Source organism: Oncorhynchus tshawytscha, linkage group LG33 (genome assembly GCF_018296145.1).
Source record: "Oncorhynchus tshawytscha isolate Ot180627B linkage group LG33, Otsh_v2.0, whole genome shotgun sequence".
Classification (NCBI taxonomy): Eukaryota; Metazoa; Chordata; class Actinopteri; order Salmoniformes; family Salmonidae; genus Oncorhynchus; species Oncorhynchus tshawytscha.
In genome coordinates this window covers 47,111,111-47,136,681 of record NC_056461.1, presented here as the reverse complement: position 1 = coordinate 47,136,681, position 25,571 = coordinate 47,111,111, and the positions used below count along the sequence as shown (strand labels likewise).

Below are 25,571 nucleotides of genomic sequence, written 5' to 3'. Positions count from 1 at the left end.
TGACATGGGAAACGTGTGTTAATATTGCCAAAGCAAGTGAAATAGATAATAAACAAAAGTGAAATAAACAATCAAAATTAACAGTAAATATTACACTCACAAATGACATATTATGTATATATACAGTATTGTAACGATGTACAAATAGTTCATGAACAAAAGGGGAAATAAATAAACATAAATATGGGTTGTATTTACAGTGGTGTTTGTTCTTCACTGGTTGACCTTTTCTTGTGGCAACAGGTCACAAATCTTGCTGCTGTGATGTCACACTGTGGTATTTCACCCAATAGATATGAGAGTTTATAAAAAATTTGATTTGTTTTCGAATTGGGTCTGTCTAATCTGATGGAAATATGTGTGTCTAATATGGTCATACATTTGGCAGGAGGTTAGGAAGTGCAGCTCAGTGTCCACCTCATTTTGTGGGCAGTGAGCACATAGCCTGGTCTGCCTACAGTAGCCTCTCTGAATAGCAAGGCTATGCTCACCAAGATTTTGCCACTGTGTACTCTCTGTTTAGAGCCAAATAGCATTCTAGTTTGCTCAATTTTTTTGTTAATTACTTGACACATTGGAAAGAATGATCTTTTGTTTACTCATGATTATGTTAGGTTGGATACTGGGAGATACTTCCCTCCATGTGGGGACATAGAGGTTGCCTCTGTCCAGGGTTGGATACGCCATGCTAGGAGATACTTCCCTCCATGTTTGGCAAGAGAAAACTTATCTTGTGATGTGGACGAAGTATTGTGGCCAGACCCAGGCCGGAGAAGAGGCCGGAGAAGAGATGAAGCGTAGCTTAGCACTGGTGACTGCCCCCCCCCTCCCCCCACCAATTCCTGGACTACCCCCCCGGGACCCCACACACACAATTGTGTTCTTTACTGTATTCTAAAGAATATACTTTTGGTTTACATATGTTTATGGTTTTGTTGTATGCTACTGTATACAACAGTAATGTTTGGCCTAATAAATATTTTCTGTTTCTACATTGCATTGGTGTTTACAGTGTACTTGTTACCCCTCTCAGCAGATGACTTTCACTGTAGAACATTGTATTGAAATGTAGATATAAGCCTATGAAAGACCAAAGAGCTTTAGATTTAGAACAACAGTGTTTACATGGTGTATCCAGAAATGTAGTATTATGAAAGCAGTGTTTGCCATTTGATGCAAATGCTTCATTCTGACATGTGTTTATGGCATTTTGAATGCAGTGTTACATTTTGAAGGAGATGTGAGGCATTTTGCATTTTGTGTGTGCAGTTTTGGGAATTGTGTGTAAAGTTTTGAAAAACGTGTGTAAGCAGTTGGAAAAAACTGTAAACACTGTTTTCCCATGCTTGTTCAATGAACCATAAACAATTAGTGAACATGCACCTGTGGAACGGTCGTTAAGACACTAACAGCTTACAGACGGTAGGCAATTAAGGTCACAGTTATGAAAACTTAGGACACTAAAGAGGCCTTTCTACTGACTCTGAAAAACACCAAAAGAAAGATGCCCAGGGTCCCACGTTCTGCGTGAACGTGCCTTAGGCATGCTGCAAGGAGGCATGAGGACTGCAGATGTGGCCAGGGCAATAAATTGCAATGTCCGTACTGTGAGACGCCTAAGACAGCGCTACAGGGAGACAGGACGGACAGCTGATCTTCCTCGCAGTGGCAGACCACGTGTAACAACACCTGCACAGGATCGGTACATCTGAACATTACACCTGCGGGACAGGTACAGGATGGCAACAACAACTGCCCGAGTTACACCAGGAACGCACAAATCCCTCCATCAGTGCTCAGACTGTCCTCTATAGGCTGAGAGAAGCTGGACTGAGAGTTTGTAGGCCTGTTGTAGGCAAAGCTATCATCAAGGCAAAGCATGGCTACTTTGAAGAATATAGTTGTGATGTCTTCACTATTATTCTACAATGTAGGAAATAGTAAAAATAAAGAAAAACCCTTGAATGTGTGTGTGTGTGTGTGTGTGTGTTTGTGTGTGTTTGTGTGTGTGTGTGTGTTTGTGTGTGTGTGTGTTGTGTGTGTGTGTGTTGTGTGTGTGTGCGTTTGTGTGTGTGTGCGTTTGTGTGTGTGTGCGTGTGTGTGTGTTTTGTGTGTGTGTGTTTGTGTGTGTGTGTGTGTGTGTGTGCGTGTGTTTTGTGCGTGTGTGCGTGTGTGTGTGTGCGTTTGTGCGTGTGCGCGTGCGTGTGTGTGTGTGTGTGTGTGTGTGTTCCTACCTGTGCTATCCTCATAGACCACTGTTAGGCTCTTCCACTTGAAGAAAGTCACTATGTCCAGTATGGCTCTGGAGATTGCAGTGTATTCTGGGTAGAGGTTGATGTAAAATGTGTCTCTGTTGTCCACTGACGGGTGTTTCCAACGAGTCTGGATGTGAGGTACCTTAGCCGGGACGAACAATACAAGTTAAAATGTTAATTTAAATGTATTCTCATTTCTATTTTTCTCCCCTACCTCATAATGTTGTAAACACAATGTTTAGCAAGATTGTGGTCGGGATAATCTGTAACTATCAAAAACACCGGTGTAATAAGTATATGAAAAATAAAAACATGTCATGTTATCATGGTGTCATGTTATCATGGTGTCATGTTATGGTGTCATGTCATCATGGTGTCATGTTATGGTGTCATGTCATCATGGTGTCATGTCATCATGGTGTCATGTTATGGTGTCATGTCATCATGGTTATGTTATGGTGTCATGTCATCATGGTGTCATGGTTGTCATGTTATGGTGTCATGGTGTCATCATGGTGTCATGTTATGGTGTCATGTTATGGTGTCATGTTTCATGGTGTCATGTCATCATGGTGTCATGCTATGTTGTCATGTTATGGTGTCATGCTATGGTGTCATGGTTATCATGGTGTCATGTTATGGTGTCATGTTATGGTGTCATGTTATGGTGTCATGTTATGGTGTCATGTTATGGTATCATATTATGGTGTCATGCTATGGTGTCATGTTATCATGGTGTCATGTTATGGTGTCATGCTATGGTGTCATGTTATCATGGTGTCATGTCATCATGGTGTCATGTCATGGTGTCATGTCATCATGGTGTCATGCTATGGTGTCATGTTATCATGGTGTCATGTTATGGTGTCATGCTATGGTGTCATGTTATCATGGTGTCATGTTATGGTGTCATGTTATGGTGTCATGCTATGGTGTCATGTTATCATGGTGTCATGTTATCATGGTGTCATGTTATGGTGTCATGTTATGGTGTCATGTTATGGTGTCATGCTATGGTGTCATGTTATCATGGTGTCATGCTATGGTGTCATGCTATGGTGTCATGTTATGGTGTCATGTTATGGTGTCATGTTATCATGGTGTCATGATATCATGGTGTCATGTCATGGTGTCATGTTATCATGGTGTCATGTTATGGTGTCATGTCATCATAGTGTCATGCTATGGTGTCATGTTATCATGGTGTCATGTTATGGTGTCATGTCATCATGGTGTCATGTCATCATGGTGTCATGCATGGTGTCATGTAATCATGATGTCATGTTATGGTGTCATGCTATGGTGTCATGATATGGTGTCATGTTATCATGGTGTCATGTTATCATGGTGTCATGTTATGGTGTCATGTTATCATGGTGTCATGTTATCATGGTGTCATGTCATCATGGTGTCATGTTATGGTGTAATGATATGGTGTCATGTCATCATGGTGTCATGTCATCATGGTGTCATGTTATGGTGTCATGTTATGGTGTCATATACCATCATAGCATCATGACACAATAGCATGACACCATAACATGACACCATGATGACGGTGTCATGTTATGGTATCATGGTGTCATGTTATGGTGTCATGTTATGCTGGCATGTTATGGTATCATATTATGGTGTCATGCAATGGTGTCATGTTATCATGGTGTCATGCTATGGTGTCATGTTACCATGGTGTCATGTTATGGTGTCATGTCATCATGGTGTCATGCTATGGTGTCATGTTATCATGGTGTCATGTCATGGTGTCATGCTATGGTGTCATGTTATCATGGTATCATATTATGGTGTCATGTCCACATGGTGTCATGTTATGGTGTCTTGTCCTCATGGTGTCATATTATGGTGTCATGTCCTCATGGTGTCATGTCCTCATGGTGTCATATTATGGTGTCATGTCCTCATGGTGTCATATTATGGTGTCATGTCCTCATGGTGTCATGTTATGGTGTCATGTCCTCATGGTGTCATGTCATGGTGTCATGTCATCATGGTGTCATGTTATGGTGTCATGTCCTCATGGTGTCATGTCATGGTGTCATGGTGTCATGGTCCTCATGGTGTCATGTCATCATGGTGTCATGTTATGGTTTCATGTCCTCATGGTGTCATGTCCTCATGGTGTCATGTCCTCATGGTGTCATGTCATCATGGTGTCATGTCATCATGGTTTCATGTCCTCATGGTGTCATGTCCTCATGGTGTCATGTCATGGTGTCATGTCCTCATGGTGTCATGTATGGTGTCATGTCCTCATGGTGTCATGTCCTCATGGTGTCATGTCCTCATGGTGTCATGTTATGGTGTCATGTCCTCATGGTGTCATGTTATGGTGTCATGTCCTCATGGTGTCATGTCCTCATGGTGTCATGTCCTCATGGTGTCATGTTATGGTGTCATGTCCTCATGGTGTCATGTTATGGTGTCATGTCCTCATGGTGTCATGTATGGTGTCATGTCCTCATGGTGTCATGTCCTCATGGTGTCATGTTATGGTGTCACATCATCCTATGTTACAGTATGTGATTTCTTTTTCAGATGTTATTTTATATTAACTCTGAATGTGATATTGTCTAACTTTATCTTATGTTATGTTGTGATGTGATACTCTTTCACCTCCAGGGCGTTACAGATGGACTGGACAGCACTGACTGAGGAGCTGTGGGACGGGCCAAACACTGCAGATACACCCAGAGCCAACTGGTCACACACTGGGGAGGAGGGGAGAGGAGGAGGGTGAGGGGAGGAGGGGATTAGGGGAGAGGAGAGGGGTTGGGGGTGAGGGGAGGATGGGAGGGGGGGTGAGGGGATAGGAGAGGGGAGGAGGGGAGAGGAGAGGGAAGGGGGTGAGGGGAGGAGGGGATTAGGGGAGAGGAGAGGGGAGGAGATGGGAGGGGGTGAGGGGAGAGGAGAGGGGGTGAGGGGAGGAGGGATTAGGGAGAGGAGAGGGGGCGGGTGAGGGGATGAGAGGAGAGTGGAGGAAGAGAGAAGAGGGGGAGGGGGAGAGGAGGAGAATGAGGAGGAGAGGAGAGGGGGAGGAGAGGAGGAGGGGAGAGGAGGAGAAGGGTGGAGAGGTGAGGGGGGGAGGGGAGGAGGATGTGTGGAGGAGAGGGAAGGAAAGTAGAGGAGAGGGAAGGAAGGAAAGTAGAGGGGAAGGGAAGGAAAGGAGAGGGGAGGAAAGGAGAGGGGAGGGGAGGAAAGGATAGGAGAGGGAAGGAAAGTAGAGGGGAGGGGAGGAAATGAGAGGGAAGGAAAGGAGAGCGAAGGAAAGTAGAGGGAAGGGGAGGAAAGGAGAGGGGAGGAAAGGAGAGAGGGAGGGGAGGAAAGGAGAGGGAAGGAAAGGAAAGGAGAGGGAAGGAAAGGAGAGGGGAGGGAGGGGAGGAAAGCAGATGGGAGGAAAGGAGAGGGAAGGAAAGGAAAGGGGAGGGGAGGAAAGGAGAGGGAAGGAAAGGAGAGGGAAGGAAAGGGGAGGAAAGGAGAGGGAAGGAGGAAAGGGGAGGGGAGGAAAGGGAGAGGGAAGGAAAGGGAAGGAAAGGAGATGGAAGGAAAGGAGAGGGGAGGGGAGGAAAGGGAAGGGGAGGAAAGGAGAGCGAAGGAAAGGAGAGGGAAGGGGAGGAAATGAGAGGGAAGGAAAGGAGAGCGAAGGAAAGTAGAGGGAAGGGGAGGAGAGGGGAGGGGAGGAAAGGAGAGGGAAGGAAAGGAGAGGGGAGGGGAGGAAAGGAGAGGGGAGGGGAGGAAAGGAGGGGAGGGGAGGAAAGGAGAGGGAAGGAAAGGAAAGGAGAGGGAAGGAAAGGAGAGGGGAGGAGGAAAGCAGATGGGAGGAAAGGAGAGGGAAGGAAAGGAAAGGGGAGGGGAGGAAAGGAGAGGGAAGGAAAGGAGATGGAAGGAAAGTAGAGGGGAGGGGAGGAAAGGAGAGGGAAGGAAAGGGGAGGAAAGGAGAGGGAAGGAAAGGAAAGGGGAGGGGAGGAAAGGAGAGGGAAGGAAAGGGAAGGAAAGGAGATGGAAGGAAAGGGAGGGGGGGAGGAAAGGGAAGGGGAGGAAAGGAAAGGAGAGGGAAGGAAAGTAGAGGGGGGGGAGGAAATGAGAGGGAAGGAAAGTAGAGGGAAGGGGAGGGAGGGGAGGGGAGGAAAGGAGAGGGGAGGGGAGGAAAGGAAAGGAGAGGGAAGGAAAGGAGAGGGAGGGGAGGAAAGGAGATGGAAGGAATGTAGAGGGGAGGAGAGGGGAGGGGAGGAAAGGAGAGGGAAGGAAAGGAGAGGGAAGGAAAGGAGAGGGGAGGAAAGGGGAGGGAAGGAAAGGAAAGGGGAGGGGAGGAAAGGAGAGGGAAGGAAAGGAAAGGGGAGGGGAGGAAAGGAGAGGGAAGGAAAGGGGAGGAAAGGAGAGGGAAGGAAAGGAGAGGGAAGGAAAGGAGAGGGAAGGAAAGGAGAGGGAAGGAAAGGGGAGGGGAGGAAAGGAGAGGGGAGGAAAGGAGATGGAAGGAAAGTAGAGGGAGGAGAGGAAAGGAGAGGGAAGGAAAGGGGAGGAAAGGAGAGGGAAGGAAAGGAAAGGGAGGGGAGGAAAGGAGAGGGAAGGAAAGGGGGGGAGGAAAGGAGAGGGAAGGAAAGGGGAGGAAAGGAGAGGGAAGGAAAGGGGAGGAAAGGAGAGGGAAGGAAAGGAAAGGGGAGGGGAGGAAAGGAGAGGGAAGGAAAGGAAAGGGGAGGGGAGGAAAGGAGAGGGAAGGAAAGGGGAGGGGAGGAAAGGAGAGGGAAGGAAAGGAGGGGAAGGAAAGGGGAGGGAAGGAAAGGAAAGGGGAGGGGAGGAAAGGAGAGGGAAGGAAAGGAAAGGAGGGGAGGAAAGGAGAGGGAAGGAAAGGAAAGGGAGGGGAGGAAAGGAGAGGGAAGGAAAGGAAAGGGGAGGGGAGGAAAGGAGAGGGAAGGAAAGGGGAGGGGAGGAAAGGAGAGGGAAGGAAAGGGGAGGAAAGGAGAGGGAAGGAAAGGGGAGGGGAGGGGAGGAAAGGAAAGGGAAGGAAAGGAAAGGGGGGAGGAAAGGAGAGGGAAGGAAAGGGGAGGGGAGGAAAGGAGAGGGAAGGAAAGGGGAGGAAAGGAGAGGGAAGGAAAGGGGAGGAAAGGAGAGGGAAGGAAAGGAAAGGGAAGGGGAGGAAAGGAGAGGGAAGGAAAGGAAAGGGGAGGGGAGGAAAGGAGAGGGAAGGAAAGGAGATGGAAGGAAAGTAGAGGGGAGGGGAGGAAAGGAGAGGGAAGGAAAGGGGAGGAAAGGAGAGGGAAGGAAAGGAAAGGGGAGGGGAGGAAAGGAGAGGGAAGGAAAGGAGAGGGAAGGAAAGGGGAGGAAAGGAGATGGAAGGAAAGGAGAGGGAAGGAAAGGAGAGGGAAGGAAAGGAAAGGAGGGGAGGAAAGGAGAGGGAAGGAAAGGAGATGGAAGGAAAGGGGAGGAAAGGAGAGGGAAGGAAAGGAAAGGGGAGGGGAGGAAAGGAGAGGGAAGGAAAGGAGATGGAAGGAAAGTAGAGGGGAGGGGAGGAAAGGAGAGGGAAGGAAGGGGAGGAAAGGAGAGGGAAGGAAAGGAAAGGGGAGGGGAGGAAAGGAGAGGGAAGGAAAGTAGAGGGAAGGAAAGGAGAGGGAGGGGAGGAAAGGAGAGGGGAGGGGAGGAAAGGAGAGGGAAGGGAGGGAAGGGGAGGAGGGGAGGGAAGTAGAGGGGAGGGGAGGAAAGGAGAGGGGAGGGGAGGAAAGGAGATGGGAGAGGAGAGGGAAAGGGGAGGGGAGGAAAGGGAGGGGAGGAAAGGGAGGGGAGGAAAGGAGAGGGAAGGAAAGTAGAGGGGAGGAAAGGAGGGGAGGGGAGGAAAGGAGAGGGGAGGGGAGGAAAGGGGAGGGGAGGAAAGGAGAGGGAAGGAAAGTAGAGGGGAGGAAAAGGAGAGGGAAGGAAAGTAGAGGGGAGGGAAGGAAAGGGGGAGGGGAGGAAAGGAGAGGGAAGGAAAGAGAGGGAAGGAAAGGAGAGGGGAGGGGAGGAAAGGAGAGGGAAGGAAAGGAGAGGGGAGGGGAGGAAAGGGAAGGAAAGGAGAGGGGAGGGGAGGAAAGGAGAGGGGAGGGGAGGAAAGTAGAGGGAAGGGGAGGGAAGGGGAGGAGAGGGGAGGGAAGTAGAGGGGAGGGGAGGAAAGGAGAGGGGAGGGGAGGAAAGGAGATGGGAGGGGAGGAGAGGGAAGTAGAGGGGAGGGGAGGAAAGGAGAGGGAAGGAAAAAGAAAAAAGAGAAAATAAAGACAAAGCAGTAATGATTTTGGGTGCATTTAGAATAGACAATACTAATCTGATGTAAAACTATTCCATCACCCCCAGTGTTACCTCTCCTGGAGGCCTCGAAGCTGTCGAAGAGGTTGATTCTCTGGATGTCGTAGGTCAGAGTGGTGTTGGGCATTAAGGTCCGGTTCCTGTTGATGTTGCTCACTGCAAACTTAAACGCCAACTCCTCTACACTCACCAACTCACTCTCACGAGTCTCAAAGATACCACCTGGAGGGAGGAAATGAAGGAGGGGGGAGAGGGGAGAAGGGGAGAGAGGGGAGAGAGGAAAGGGGAGAGGGGAGAAGGGGAGAGAGGGTAGGGGGACAAGAGGAGAGAGGAGAGAAGGGGAGAGAGGGAAGAGAGGGAGAGAGGGGGAGGGGAGAGAGGAGGGGACAAGAGGAGAGAGGGGAGAGAGGGAGAGAGGGAGGAGGGGGAGAAGGGAGAGAGGGAGAGAGGGAGAGAGGGTAGGGGACAAGAGGAGAGAGGGGAGGGGAGAGAGGGGAGAGGGGGGAGGGAGAGGGAGAGGGGAGAGAGGGAGAGAGGGGGGGAGGGAGAGGGGAGGGGGAGAGAGGGAGAGAGGGGAGAGAGGGGAGAGGGAGAGAGGGGGAGAGAGAGAGAGAGGGAGAGAGGGGAGAAGGGGGAGAGAGGGGGAGAGAGAGAGAGAGGGAGAGAGGGGGAGAGAGGGAGAGAGGGAGAGAGGGAGAGAGGGGGAGAGAGGGAGAGAGGGAGAGAGGGGAGAAGGGGGAGAGAGGGGAGAGAGAGAGAGAGGGGAGAGGGGGAGAGAGGGAGAGAGGGAGAGAGGGGAGAAGGGGGAGAGAGGGGAGAGAGAGAGGGGGAGAGGGGAGAAGGGGAGAGAGGGTGGCGGTAGAGGGAAAAAGAGAGATAGTGAACTAGTTCACTCGTAATAAATAAATACATACAAACAAAGCCATCACTTGAGTTGGAGATTTAAAAAATAAATAACAGAGGGAAGAAAAGAAAGAGAGAAAAACTAACTGATGAGAAGGAATTAACAAATGAGCAGGGGATGGAGAAAGTTAATTATGCAACGAAGCCAGAAAGCAATTATTTAGTTATTTGTGAAAAACAAGTTGGAAACAAAACATGCAGGGTATCGCCTTATCTCATGAATAATGGTTTATGTAGATCACATGTCTCTGTCCCAAATGATTCACTATAGTGCACTACCTTCGACCAGAGCCCTATGGAAAAAGTAGTGCACTACCTTCGACCAGAGCCCTATGGAAAAAGTAGTGCACTACCTTCGACCAGAGCCCTATGGAAAAAGTAGTGCACTACCTTCGACCAGAGCCCTATGGAAAAAGTAGTGCACTACCTTCGACCAGAGCCCTATGGGAAAAATAGTGCACTACCTTCGACCAGAGCCCTATGGAAAAGTAGTGCACTACCTTCGACCAGAGCCCTATGGAAAAGTAGTGCACTACCTTCGACCAGAGCCCTATGGGAAAAATAGTGCACTACCTTCGACCAGAGCCCTATGGGAAAAATAGTGCACTACCTTCGACCAGAGCCCTATGGGAAAAATAGTGCACTACCTTCGACCAGAGCCCTATGGAAAAATAGTGCACTACCTTCGACCAGAGCCCTATGGAAAAAGTAGTGCACTACCTTCGACCAGAGCCCTATGGAAAAAGTAGTGCACTACCTTCGACCAGAGCCCTATGGGAAAAATAGTGCACTACCTTCGACCAGAGCCCTATGGAAAAAGTAGTGCACTACCTTCGACCAGAGCCCTATGGAAAAAGTAGTGCACTACCTTCGACCAGAGCCCTATGGAAAAAGTAGTGCACTACCTTCGACCAGAGCCCTATGGGAAAAGTAGTGCACTACCTTCGACCAGAGCCCTATGGGAAAAGTAGTGCACTACCTTCGACCAGAGCCCTATGGGAAAAGTAGTGCACTACCTTCGACCAGAGCCCTATGGGAAAAGTAGTGCACTACCTTCGACCAGAGCCCGATGGGAAAAGTAGTGCACTACCTAGGGAATAGGGTGTTTTTTTGGGATAGATGTTGGTTTATGTAAAATGCATGACTTTGTGCAATGGGGGATTATATCTCCATGTTATTTTGAATGGTTAGATTCAACAGCAAGCCTGACCCAGTCACAGGAAGAAAAGTACACTGAGAATGGAATGATTTCACTACTTTATCTACAATACATGATCTGCAATACATGATCTACAATACATTGTCTGCAATACATGATCTGCAATACATGATCTGCAATACATGATCTGCAATACATGATCTGCAATACATGATCTGCAATACATGATCTGCAATACATGATCTACAATACATGATCTGCAATACATGATCTACAATACATGATCTGCAATACATGATCTACAATACATGATCTGCAATACATGATCTGCAATGCATGAAGATATGGACAATACATGGGACAGGAATGATCTGGACATGAGAGGGGGGGATCTGGAGGAAGATATGGAGGGAGATGGGGGAATAAGATATGGAGGGACAGAGGGGGGACATGATCTGGAATACATGAGGGGGAATACATGATCTGGAGGGAGATGAGGGGGAGGGATCTGGAAGATATGATCTACAATAGATGAGGGGGAGGGAGGAAGATATGAGGGAGAGAGGGGGAGGGATCTGGAAGATATGGATCTACAATACATGAGGAAGACATGATCTACAAGGGAGAGATGGGGGGAGGAAGATCTGGAGGGACATGATCTACAGGAATGATCTGGAGGGAGAGAGGGGGATGAAGATATGGAGGGAGAGAGGGGGAGGGAGGAAGATATGGAGGGAGAGAGGGGGAGGAAGATATGGAGGGAGAGAGGGGGGGGAGGAAGATATGGAGGGAGAGATGGATGGAGGGATGAGGTTCAACGAGAATGAGGGAGGAAGAGCTGGAGAGAGAGAGAGGGAGTGAGTAAGGAAGGATGGATGAGATGGAGGGAGGGATGATGGAGAGGAAGACATGACAACAGGGAGTGAGAGATGGAGGTAGAGATGGAGAGGGATGAGGGAGAGATGGAGGAATGAGGGAGAATGAGAGAGAGAGGAGGATGTAGGGAGGAAGGGAGAGGGAGGGAGGGAGAAAGACATTGAGGGAGAGATGGGAGATGGAGGCAGGGAAGGAGGGAGAGATGGATATAATAAAGAGATTTAGCTATGGGCAGGGGTGGGAGAGATGGAGGCAGGGAGAGAGGAAGGCAGGGAGAGATGGTAGGAGAAGGGAGGGAGGCAGGGAGAGATGGAGGGAGGGAGGGAGGGAGGGAGGGAGGGAGGGAGGGAGGGAGGGAGGGAGGGAGAGAAGAAGACATGACAACAGAGTGAGAGATGGAGCAAGAGGTGGAGGTAGAGATGGAGAGGGATGAGAGAGAGATGGAGGGAGGTAGAGAAGGAGGGAGGGATGGAGATGAGGGAGGGAGGAAGAGAGAGGGAGTGAGAGATGAGCGAGAGATGGAGGAAGGGAGGAATTAGGGAGAATGAAAGAGAGGAGGATGGAGGGAGGAAGATAGATGGAGGGAGGGATGGAAGGAGGGAGGGAGGTAGAGAGGGAAGCAAGGAGAGGAAAGCAGGGAGAGATGGAAGCAGGGAGAGATGGAAGCAGGGAGAGATGGAAGCAGGGAGAGATGGAAGCAGGGAGAGATTGAGAGATGGACACAAAGAGAGATGGAGGGAGAGAGAAAGATGGAGGGAGAGATAGAAAGATGGAGGGAGGGATGGATGGAGAGAGAAAGATGGAGGGAGGGAAGGATGGAGAGATAGAAAGATATGGGGAGACAGAAAGATGGAGGGAGGGATGGATGGATGGAGAGATAGAAAGATGGAGGGATGGATGGAGAGATAGAAAGATGGATGGAGAGATAGAAAGATGGAGGAAGGGATGGATGGATGGAGAGATAGAAAGATGGAGGGAGAGATAGAAAGATGGAGGGAGAGATAGAAAGATGGAGGGAGGGATGGAGAGATAGAAAGATGGATGGAGAGATAGAAAGATGGATGGGAGATAGAAAGATGGAGGGATGGATGGAGAGATAGAAAGATGGAGGGATGGATGGAGAGATAGAAAGATGGATGGAGAGATAGAAAGATGGAGGGAAGATAGAAAGATGGAGGGATGGATGGAGAGATAGAAAGATGGAGGGAGAGATAGAAAGATGGAGGGAGAGATAGAAAGATGGAGGGAGGGATGGAGAGATAGAAAGATGGATGGAGAGATGGAGGGAGAGAGAAAGATGGAGGGAGAGATGGAGGGAGAGAGAAAGATGGAGGGAGGGATGGAGGGAGAGAGAAAGATGGAGGGAGGGAGAGATAGAAAGATGGAGGGAGGGAGAGATAGAAAGATGGATGCCTGGGAAAAGAGATATGCATCTGAATTTTTAAGATTTTACAGTTTATATAAGGAAATCAGCCAAATGAAATGAATTGATTAGGCCCTAATCTATGGATTTCACATGCCTGGGAAAAGATATGCATCTGATGGTCACAGATACAATCCATGGGTGTTTCTCAATATGCACACTACCGTTCTCCACTCATTCTCTGAGGACGAGAGTGTGAAGGACGCATAAAACATTACATTAGAGAAACACTCGCACTCCCTCTACTGCGCCAACCCTACTGCACTCCCTCTACTGCGCCAACCCTACTGCACTCCCTCTACTGCGCCAACCCTACTGCACTCCCTCTACTGCGCCAACCCTACTGCACTCCCTCTACTGCGCCAACCCTACTGCACTCCCTCTACTGCGCCAACCCTACTGCACTAACCCTACTGCACTCCCTCTACTGCGCCAACCCTACTGCACTCCCTCTACTGCGCCAACCCTACTGCACTCCCCTACTGCGCCAACCCTACTGCACTCCCTCTACTGCGCTAACCCTACTGCACTTCCTCTACTGCACTCCCTCTACTGCGCTAACCCTACTGCACTCCCTCTACTGCGCCAACCCTACTGCACTCCCTCTACTGCGCTAACCCTACTGCACTCCCTCTACTGCGCCAACCCTACTGCACTTCCTGTACTGCGCCAACCCTACTGCACTCCCTCTACTGCGCTAACCCTACTGCACTTCCTGTACTGCGCTAACCCTACTGCACTTCCTGTACTGCGCTAACCCTACTGCACTCCCTCTACTGCGCCAACCCTACTGCACTCCCTCTACTGCGCCAACCCTACTACACTCCCTCTACTGCGCTAACCCTACTGCACTTCCTGTACTGCGCTAACCCTACTGCACTTCCTGTACTGCGCTAACCCTACTGCACTCCCTCTACTGCGCCAACCCTACTGCACTCCCTCTACTGCGCCAACCCTACTACACTCCTCTACTGCGCTAACCCTACTGCACTCCCTCTACTGCGCCAACCCTACTGCACTTCCTGTACTGCGCTAACTCTACTGCACTTCCTGTACTGCGCCAACCCTACTGCGCTAACCCTACTGCACTTCCTGTACTGCGCTAACCCTACTGCACTCCCTCTACTGCGCCAACCCTACTGCACTCACTCTACTGCGCCAACCCTACTGCACTCCCTCTACTGCGCCAACCCTACTGCACTTCCTGTACTGCGCTAACTCTACTGCACTTCCTGTACTGCGCCAACCCTACTGCGCTAACCCTACTGCACTTCCTGTACTGCGCTAACCCTACTGCACTCCCTCTACTGCGCCAACCCTACTGCACTCACTCTACTGCGCCAACCCTACTGCACTCCCTCTACTGCACTAACCCTACTGCACTCCCTCTACTGCGCTAACCCTACTGCACTCCCTCTACTGCGCTAACCCTACTGCACTCCCTCTACTGCGCCAACCCTACTGCACTTCCTCTACTGCGCTAACCCTACTGCACTTCCTGTACTGCACTAACCCTACTGCACTCCCTCTACTGCGCCAACCCTACTGCACTCCCTCTACTGCGCTAACCCTACTGCACTCCCTCTACTGCGCCAACCCTACTGCACTCCCTCTACTGCGCCAACCCTACTGCACTCCCTCTACTGCGCTAACCCTACTGCACTCCCTCTACTGCGCTAACCCTACTGCACTTCCTGTACTGCGCTAACCCTACTGCACTTCCTGTACTGCGCTAACCCTACTGCACTCCCTCTACTGCGCTAACCCTACTGCACTTCCTGTACTGCGCTAACCCTACTGCACTCCCTCTACTGCGCTAACCCTACTGCACTCCCTCTACTGCGCCAACCCTACTGCACTTTCTGTACTGCGCTAACCCTACTGCACTCCCTCTACTGCGCTAACCCTACTGCGCTAACCCTACTGCACTTCCTGTACTGCACCCCCACCCTACTGCACTCCCCCCTACACTGCACCCTATTCACTACACACAGTTGATAATTATATTAATTGAAATGCTAATCCTTTGCATATGAACGGCCGCTCATTCTAAAATAATTGCAATGTGCTTATATTTACGCCCGTATGTCGCTGTTGTCTTCTCTGTTGGAATCTGGTCCGTCTGCTGGAGAGTTCAGTTCATCAGAGAGTCTCTGGTTAACTTCCCCAGAGGAGAGTTCAGTTCATCAGAGAGTCTCTGGTTAACTTCCCCAGAGGAGAGTTCAGTTCATCAAAGAGTCTCTGGTTAACTTCCCCAGAGGAGAGTTCAGTTCATCAAAGAGTCTCTGGTTAACTTCCCCAGAGGAGAGTTCAGTTCATCAAAGAGTCTCTGGTTAACTTCCCCAGAAGTCACAATGTCTTCTCTGTTGGAATCTGGTCCGTCTGCTGGAGAGTCAGTTCATCAGACAGTCTCTGGTTAACTTCCCCAGAGGAGAGTTCAGTTCATCAAAGAGTCTCTGGTTAACTTCCCCAGAGGAGAGTTCAGTTCATCAAAGAGTCTCTGGTTAACTTCCCCAGAGGAGAGTTCAGTTCATCAAAGAGTCTCTGGTTAACTTCCCCAGAGGAGAGTTCAGTTCATCAAAGAGTCTAACTTCCCAGAGGAGAGTTCAGTTCATCAAAGAGTCTCTGGTTTCCCCAGAGGAGAGTTCAGTTCATCAGAGAGTCTCTGGTTAACTTCCCCAGAGGAGAGTTCAGTTCATCAGAGAGTCTCTGGTTAACTTCCCCAGAGGAGAGTTCAGTTCATCAAAGAGTCTCTGGTTAACTTCCCCAGAGGAGAGTCAGTTTCAGACAGTCTCTGGTTAACTTCCCCAGAGGAGAGTTCAGTTCATCAAAGAGTCTCTGGTTAACTTCTCCAGAGGAGAGTTCAGTTCATCAGAGAGTCTCTGGTTAACTTCCCCAGAGGAGAGTTCAGTTCATCAAAGAGTCTCTGGTTAACTTCCCCAGAGGAGAGTTCAGTTCATCAAAGAGTCTCTGGTTAACTTCCCCAGAGGAGAGTTCAGTTCATCAAAGAGTCTCTGGTTAACTTCCCCAGAGGAGAGTTCAGTTCATCAAAGAGTCTCTGGTTAACTTCCCCAGAGGAGAGTTCAGTTCATCAAAGAGTCTCTGGTTAACTTCCCCAGAGGAGAGTTCAGTTCATCAAAGAGTCTCTGGTTAACTTCCCCAGAGGAGAGTTCAGTTCATCAAAGAGTCTCTGGTTAACTTCCCCAGAGGAGAGTTCAGTTCATCAAAGAGTCTCTGGTTAACTTCCCCAGAGGAGAGTTCAGTTCATCAAAGAGTCTCTGGTTAACTTCCCCAGAGGAGAGTTCAGTTCATCAAAGAGTCTCTGGTTAACTTCCCCAGAGGAGAGTTCAGTTCATCAGACAGTCTCTGGTTAACTTCCCCAGAGGAGAGTTCAGTTCATCAGACAGTCTCTGGTTAACTTCCCCAGAGGAGAGTTCAGTTCATCAAAGAGTCTCTGGTTAACGTCCCCAGAGGAGAGTTTAGTTCATCAGACAGTCTCTGGTTAACTTCCCCAGAGGAGAGTTTAGTTCATCAGACAGTCTCTGGTTAACTTCCCCAGAAGTCACAATGTCTCTTGTAGTTGTCGCTTTCTCAGCGGTTCTGGATAGCGTCTGTTGTTCTGGATACGCCAGGCGTACAGATGGCCGATGTATAGATCCCTCTTATTCTGTAGGGATCGATAGTCTCTGAGTTGAACCATTTCCAGCCGTGTAGCCAACGCTGTCTGTTGAGCTGTAGTTCTTAACCATTTCACATGAAGCGACAGCTCCATGTTTTCACGTCTTAATGTACATTTCGTCAGGAGTGGGTTTTATACGCTTCTGAGAAAAGGACGGTTCCCATGACGCCGACATAATGTCACGTGGGCGTGGCCACTGATTTGGTTAACTTTATATGAAAAACCCATATTTTCTCATTTAGAAGGTTAACATCACATTACATCTTTTAGCAAATAGTTTCATGTTTAATCACATGCGGTTCAAAATATTTAGAATATTTAACCCCATAATTAAGAAGTGGACACAACCAAAGACACAATAATGAGGGTTTCTTGTCCTTCATGAGATCACCAGATAAAACGCACTCGTCATGACTGTCCCTTAAGTGTCCACGGACCTCTCCCACATTCTCAAAAAATAGAAATATTGTTTAATTTAATCAAACTTTTGATTGTCCAAGTGTCTCTCTGTGTTCCACAATTTACATTCCAATCTCAAACACGACAGAGCATAGAGGCAGCGTATTTTACGACCGACCATAAAAACAGTCGACTTCCCCTCTCTATGAGAGAGAGCTGTATAGCGGACCCACTGTAACCTGGGGCAACAGCTCTGGTGGACATTCCTGCAGTCAGCCAATTGCGTGCTCCGTCAAAACTTTTTTTGACATCTGTGGCATTGTGTTGTGTGACAAAACTGCAGATTTTAGTGGTCTTTTTATTGTCCCCAGAACAAGGTGCACCTGTGTAATGACCATGCTGTTTAATCAGCTTCTTGATATGCCACACCTGTCAGGTGGATGGATTATCTTGGCAAAAGGATGTAAAAATATTTGTGCACAAAAATTGAGAGGAATAAGCTTTGTTTTGCATACGGAACATTCCTGGGATCTTTTTTTCAGCTCATAAAACATGGGACCAACACTTAACATGTTGTGTTTATATTTTTGTTCTGATACTGAGTGAGGGATAGATGGAGGGAGGGAGGGCGGAAGAGATGGGGAGCGAGAGGAAGATAGAAAGAGAGGAGGACAACAGGGAGAGACCCTGTGACCTTCATATCCCTCAACCCCAAAAGAAGAACAGACGTGTCAGCTGTCTTGTACCAGAGAAACAGCTGGACATACAAATGGAGAGAGAGAGATAGAGGATAGAGGGTACATCAGGCTAAAGGAGAGTGAGAAAGAGAGAGAGAGAGGACACACCAGGCTAAATGAGAGAGAGAAAGAGAGAGAGAGGATAGAGGGAACATCATGCTAAAGGAGAGAGGGAAAAGAGAGAGAGAGAGAGAGAGAGAGAGAGAGAGAGAGAGAGAGAGAGAGAGAGAACATCAGGCTAAAGGAGAGAGAGAGGATAGAGGGAACATCAGGCTAAAGAGAGAGAGAGAGAGAGAGAGAGAGAGAGAGAGAGAGAGAGACAGAGAGAGAGAAAGACAGAAACAGAGAGAGAGAGAGAGAGGATAGAGGGAACATCAGGCTAAAGGAGAGAGAGAAAAAGAGAGAGAGAGAGAGAGGATAGAGGGAACATCAGACTAAAAGAAAGAGAGAAAGAGAGAGAGAGAGGATAGAGGGAACATCAGGCTAAAGGAGAGAAAGAAAAAGACAGAGAGAGAGAGAGAGAGAGAGAGAGAGAGAGAGAAAGGGGATAGAGGGCACATCAGGCTAAAGGAGAGATAATTGAATTGAGTGCACCAGTTTTTTGCCCCACATGAGACCATCAATTTCACTCCCTCTCTCTCTCTCTCTGTCTCTTTCTCTGTCTGTCTGTCTCCTTTCTTATGAAGCTGAACTGAACAAAATTAGATGTGGCATCTGCTAGTCAAACCCTGCCCTGTCTTTGGAACGTTTCAAAACCCATTTCACACCAGACACACACACAGGGGGACGTTAACGTTCCAAACTAGAGGTCGACCGATTATGATTTTTCAACGCCGATACCGATTAATCGGCTGATTTAAAACAATTTTTTTGTTGTAATAATGACAATTACAACAATACTGAATCAACACTTATTTTAACTTAATATAATACATCAATAAAAATCAATTTAGCCTCAAATAAATAATGAAACATATTCAATTTGGTTTAAATAAAAGGAGAAAGTAAAAGTGCAATATGTGCCATGTAAAAAAGCTAACGTTTAAGTTCCTTGCTCTGAACATGAGAACATATGAAAGTTGGTGGTTCCTTTTAACATGAGACTTCAATATTCCCAGGTAAGAGGTTTTAGGTTGTAGTTAATATAGTATTTATAGGACTATTTCTCTCTCTACCATTTGTATTTCATATACCTTTGACTATTGGATGTTCTTATAGGCACTTTAGTATTGCCAGTGTAACAGTATAGCTTCCGTCCCTCTCCTCGCTCCTACCTGGGCTCGAACCAGGAACTTCCAATAGTAAAATTCTGGCAAATTAGTTCGCAATGAGCCAGTCTGCCCAAACTGTTGCATATACCCTGACTGTGCGTGCAATGAACACAAGAGAAGTGACACAATTTCACCTGGTTAATATTGCCTGCTAACCTGGATTTCTTTTAGCTAAATATGCAGGTTTAAAAATATATACTTCTGTGTATTGATTTTAAGAAAAGCATTAGTAGTTATGGTTAGGTACAGTCATCCAACGATTGTGCTTTTTTCTCAAATGCGCTTTTGTTAAATCATCCCCCAGCGTTGCATTGATTATATGCAACGCAGGACACGCTAGATAAACTAGTAATATCATCAACCATGTGTAGTTAACTAGTGATTATGATTGATTGATTGTTTTTTATAAGATAAGTTTAATGCTAGCTAGCAACTTACCTTGGCTTTTACTGCATTCGCGTAACAGGCAGTCTCCTCGTGGAGTGCAATGAGAGGCAGGTGGTTAGAGCGTTGGACTAATTAACTGGAAGGTTGCAAGATTGAATCCCAGAGCTGACGAGGTAAAAATCTGTCATTCTGCCCCTGAACAAGGCAGTTAACCCACCGGCCATCATTGAAAATAAAGGTGTAAATAAAAAATTAAAAAATATTACAATTTTACAGGCTTCCTTCTTTTATGTTAGTATTGTGGAGTAACTACAACGTTGTTGATCCATCCTCTGTTATCTCCTATCATAGTCATTAAACTCTTAACGGTTTTAACCTCTAAAAGTTTAAAGGAGGTACCAGATCAATGTGCAGAGGTACAAGGTATTAGAGGTAGATATGTACATGAAGGCAGGGTAAAGTGACTAGGCATCAGGATAGATAATAATAAGGTAGATATGTACATGAAGGCAGGGTAAAGTGACTAGGCATCAGGATAGATAATAATAAGGTATTAGAGGTAGATATGTACATGAAGGCAGGGTAAAGTGACTAGGCATCAGGATAGATAATAATAAGGTAGATATGTACATGAAGGCAGGGTAAAGTGACTAGGCATCAGGATAGATAATAATAAGGTATTAGAGGTAGATATGTACATGAAGGCAGGGTAAAGTGACTAGGCATCAGGATAGATAATAACAAGGTATTAGAGGTAGATATGTACATGAAGGCAGGGTAAAGTGACTAGGCATCAGGATAGATAATAATAAGGTATTTGAGGTAGATATGTACATGAAGGCAGGGTAAAGTGACTAGGCATCAGGATAGATAATAATAAGGTATTTGAGGTAGATATGTACATGAAGGCAGGGTAAAGTGACTAGGCATCAGGATAGATAATAATAAGGTATTAGAGGTAGATATGTACATGAAGGCAGGGTAAAGTGACTAGGCATCAGGATAGATAATAATAAGGTATTAGAGGTAGATATGTACATGAAGGCAGGGTAAAGTGACTAGGCATCAGGATAGATAATAATAAGGTAGATATGTACATGAAGGCAGGGTAAAGTGACTAGGCATCAGGATAGATAATAATAAGGTATTAGAGGTAGATATGTACATGAAGGCAGGGTAAAGTGACTAGGCATCAGGATAGATAATAATAAGGTAGATATGTACATGAAGGCAGGGTAAAGTGACTAGGCGTCAGGATAGATAATAATAAGGTAGATATGTACATGAAGGCAGGGTAAAGTGACTAGGCGTCAGGATAGATAATAACAAGAATAAAATAAAGAACAGAGTAGCAGTGTGAAATTATGAGTGTAAAAGTATAACGATCTGACTGTTCTAGAATGTTCCTCAGTGTTCTAGAATGTTACTCAGTATTCTAGAATGCTCCCCAATCACACTGTTGTAGAATGTTTCCTAAGACTCTTCTAGAAATGTTCCTCATATAACTGTTCTAGAATTTTCTACTATCAGACTATTCTAGAATGTTCCAGAATTAGCCGCCATTCAGTCTGAAAATGATTTTACACTGTGACTCAACAGGAGCTTACTTCTGAAACTCGGTGACATCTATTAACCCCGCTCGGGTCTCTGCATTCTCCCAAACAAGTCTCCAAGCCATCTGTGTCTGGGGAGAATCACCCATTTATTCACTGTGAAATGCATTCAATTTCAGAGGCACCTATTACCAGTCCCATTCAATCAACAATCACCTCTTGACCCTCTCATTCTGTTTTAATCTACTTATTGGGTGCATCCCAATAATCCCTGAAGGGTACACCAACCTAAAAGCACTGGATTGGTGGATACATGGGTTTGAGGGAGTTTCCACCCTTTCTTAAACCCAGTGATTTCCTTTTTAATCAATGGAAGTGAACAAGTGTACACTTTTGGGAGATCTGCTTCCTCCGTAGAGATGGAAAGAGATCACAATGTTATATCCGTTAAATTATGGCCTCTGTGAGCACATGGGCAGCGCCACAAATATCTTCTTCACGATTGGCTGGTTGGACATGACTCCAACAGGGTCATCAGGAGCGATCAGCCAATGAAATTGGAAGTCCCACCTAAGGCTGTTGCGGTGACCGTATTATCACCACACCGGAGGTCACGAATCACTAAGGCAGCCAAATTCCAGTGCTTTAAGACCTTAACCATTGTGCCAGTGCCGAAGCAGTTGACCGCATCAAGCCTGAATGACTTCCGACCTGTTGCACTCACCCCCACGATCATGAAGTGTTTTTCGAAAAGACTGGTTTTGGCCTACCTTAAGTCCTGCCTCCCTCCAACAGTGGATCACCTACCGACCAAACAGGTTTACAGAGGACGCCATCTCCACAGCTTTACACTCTGCCCTGACCCATCTGGACAAAACCAACACCTATGTGAGAATGCTGTTCATAGACTTTAGCGCAGCATTCAATAGGGTCATTCCCTCAAAGGCTGGTCACCAAACTCCATGACCCAGGGATCAGCCCCTCTCTCTGTAACTGGACTTAGGACTTCCTGACCAACAGACCCCAGTCTGTCAGGTTAGACAACTTCACTTCCTCAACTCTGAACCTGAACACCAGTGTGCCACAGGGCTGCGTGCTGAGTCCCCTCCTGTACTCCCTCTTCACCTAAGACTGTTTTCTTGTACACGGATCCAACACCATAGTCAAGTTCACAGACGACACCACGGTGGTAGGTCTGATCAGTGACAATGACGAGTCAGCCGACAGGGAGGAGGTCAAGCACCTGGCTGCATGGTGCACTGACAACAACCTGGTCCTCAATACAAAGAAAACCAAGGAGCTTATTGTGGATTACAGGAAGTCTAAAAGCTGCAGCCATGCCCCAGTTCTCATTGACGGTACTGAGGTGGCGCGTGTGCCCAGCTTCAAATTCCTGGGAGTCTTCATCTACGAGGACCACTCCTGGACCCTCAACACCTCAACCCTGGTCAAAGAGGCACAGCAACACTTTTTGAGGAGGCTGAAGATGGCCCACCTGTCTCCCAAGATCCTGGTGAACTTTTACAGCTGCATGGTCAAGAGCAATCTGACTAACTGCGCCAGTGTGGTTTGGCGGGTGCTTCGCAGCCGACCGGAAGGCGGGTGGTGAAAACCGCCCAGCTCCCTGCCGTCGTAGACCTCCAGCAGCGTAGGGCGCGCGGCATCATCAGGGACCCTTCACATCCAGCCACAAACTGTTTGCCCTCCTACCATCAGGCAGGCGGTGCAGATCTCTACGTTCCCACACTAGCAGGCTCAAGAACAGTTTCTTTCTAGCTACTGTAACCCTGCTGAACTCTCTGACACATCACTAGTCATATCCACCCGCCCACCACTTAGTACTGCCTCTCAGGGACCTTGTTACACTACTCTACTTTGCATTGCTTTGCAAAGTCTGATTGAGGACATTATTCACTTGTACATGTACATGACTACCTCGGTAACCTCATTGCTGCTCTCCCTGCATTTCAGTTCCATGCCTCTTTGCACTTTCAATTTGTCTTCATTGCACATTTAGACTTGCCATTTAGACTTGCCATTTAGACTTGCCATTTAGACTTGCCATTTGTACTTGCCATTTGTCTTCATTGCACATTTATACATCCCACTTAATAACATACATTGTATTTAATTGTTTCACTTGAAAAAATGTTGTACTCTTTTATGTGCACTTCTGGCCAGATGCTAACTGCATTTCGTTGTACTGTACTTGTACTTGTTCAATGACAATAAAGTTGGATCTAATCTAATCTAATCAATCACTGTAATTAGGTTTCTCCCACATCTGACGCTGCTGCTGATCATTAGTAGCCTACCAAACTTGCTAACTGCCTGGTACTCGGCACTCTGTTGTTCCTCTAATCACTCTGACATCAATGCAAATGTAATCGAAAATCTAATCAAACACCTTATGAGAGCCAATGAGCTCATGTTGCGCAACATTTCTATAGGCTAAGCAATTGCTGATGGCCTCTATTAAAAAGAGGAGGATCCCATCAGCTTTCTATAGGCTTACTATATTCATTTATCAACTTTCATAATATTTAGCACATTGTTTCTCTTTACAGCAGGAGTATAGCCTACCTGGCTGGCCTGAAAATGAACCATCGCTATTTAAGTGCATAGATGACATGTATTTTTTTCCCTGGCCCTGTTGCGACAGGTGCATGATAATGGTCCATTCTAAATCAAAACAAATTTGACACATATATTATGAAGTATATGTAAGTATATATTAAGTACATGGGCACATCACTACTTCAGAGGAGAGGCATTTGAACTTAAACATGTATTTTTTTCTCAGAATGTGGAACATGTGAACGTTCATGTGCCTTAATGAACTTGTACGCCATCTGTAAATACAAATACAATTGTTAAATTACGAGCCTAGTTGGTTTAGCCACAGAAAAAAGACAAGAACCTTTCTAGTCATGATTGGCTGAGATAATGGATGGGCTGGACATGCCGAGAGATGGGTTCGGATTGGTCTGCCATGTAGCATGCTTCTGTCTATAATATGAGCTGCTCGGGATGTGTAGATAGGTAATCCTTGCTATCGCAGCTTTTTTTGAAAGATACTTTTGGTCATGTAGTTTGTGTATGTGGACCCTGCTCGTCGAACATCTCATTCCAAAACAATGGGATGTTGGAAGCTGCGGGGGCTTGCTTCCATTCAGCAACAAGAGCATTAGTGAGGTTGGGCACTGATGTTGGGCGATTAGGCCTGGCTCGCAATTGGATTTCCAATTCATCCCAAAGGTGTTCACTGGAGTTGAGGTCTGTGCTCTGTGCAGGCCAGTCAAGTTCGTTCACACTGATCTCGACAAACCATTTCTGTATGGACTTCGCTTTGTGCACTGGGGAATTGTCATGCTGAAACAGGAAAGGACCTTCCCCGAACTGTTGCCCCAAAGTTGGAAGCACAGAATCGTCTAGAATGTCATTGTATGATGTAGGGTTAAGATTTTCCTTCGCTGGAACTAAGGGGCCCGAACCATGTAAAACAGCCCCAGGCCATTATTCCTCCTCCACCAAACTTTACGGTTGGCACTATGTATTGGGACAGATAGCATTCTCCTGGCATCCGTCAAACCCAGATTAGTCCGTCAGACTGCCAGATGGTGAAGCGTGATTCATCACTACAGAGAACACGTTTTCACTGCTCCTGAGTCCAATGGAGGCAAGCGTTAAACCCCTCCAGCCGACCCTTGGCATTGCACAAGGTGATCTTAGGCTTGTGTGTGGCTGCTCGGCCATGGAAACCCATTTCATGAAGCTCCCGACAAACAGTTATTGTGCTGACGTTGCTTCCAGAGGCTGTTTGGAACTCGGTAGTGTGTGTTGCAACCGAGAACAGACCATTTTTATGTGCTACATGCTTCAGCATTTGGCCATACCGTTATGTGAGCTTGTATGTCCTACCACTTAGACGCTGAGCCGTTCCTACTCCTAGACGTTTCCACTTCACAATAACAGCACTTACAGTCGATCAGGACAGCTCTAGCAGGGCAGAAATTTGACGAACTGACTTTTTGGAAAGATGTCATCCTACGATGGTGCCATTTCGAAAGTCACTGAGCTCTTCAGTAAGGCCATTCTACTGCCAATGTTTGTCAATGGAGATTGCATGGCTGTGTGCTCAAGTTTATATACCTTTCAGCAACTGGTGTGCCCAAAATAACCAAATCCACTAATAGGAAGGGGTGTCCATATACTTTGTATATATAGTGTATCATGAAGAACTGCAAAAAGTGTTTCTGGAGGGCGATTATGCCACGCTGAAAAAATGTATCAGACGATGAGGAAATCCCTGATTTAGGTCAAAACATTGTAATTGATCCAGACATTGTTGAGTCTTCTGATGACAGTAACGGCGAAGAAATGGCGATCAACAGTGTTGACAGAATTTTGAAACCAGTAGAATGCCTGGTGTAAAGCAGAGTATGATAGCTAAGGAGATGGAGAAAATTCTGGTGTTCGATTGCAAATATGCGGAGGGAGTTGAAAAGAGAGTAACACAGAAGGCTGTTGTATAAAATACCTGTCTCTAGATAACATCTTCAAACTAAGGGCAACCGTGGCATCCGTGACAGAGAGGGAGAAAGCAGTCATCCATGTATACGTTTCTAATTGTCAGAAAGTTGT

General features: G+C 47.0%; 1 protein-coding gene across 5 annotated transcripts in view; it reads right to left on the bottom strand.

Annotated features, from left to right (window-relative positions):
- Nucleotides 1–25,571, bottom strand: part of grik1a (glutamate receptor, ionotropic, kainate 1a) — a 122,435-nt gene that overhangs the window by 81,799 nt on the left and 15,065 nt on the right. For all 5 annotated transcript variants that reach the window (XR_006080664.1, XM_042311154.1, XM_042311152.1 and 2 more), the window contains exons 2-4: nucleotides 8,595–8,762; nucleotides 4,887–4,981; nucleotides 2,235–2,397 (exon numbers count right to left, since the gene is read on the bottom strand). Coding sequence is in view for 4 of the 5 variants with exons in the window: in XM_042311154.1 (XP_042167088.1) it covers nucleotides 2,235–2,397; nucleotides 4,887–4,981; nucleotides 8,595–8,762 (426 nt within the window). In the remaining variant the exon portion in view is untranslated. The remainder of the gene's footprint in view (nucleotides 1–2,234; nucleotides 2,398–4,886; nucleotides 4,982–8,594; nucleotides 8,763–25,571) is intronic.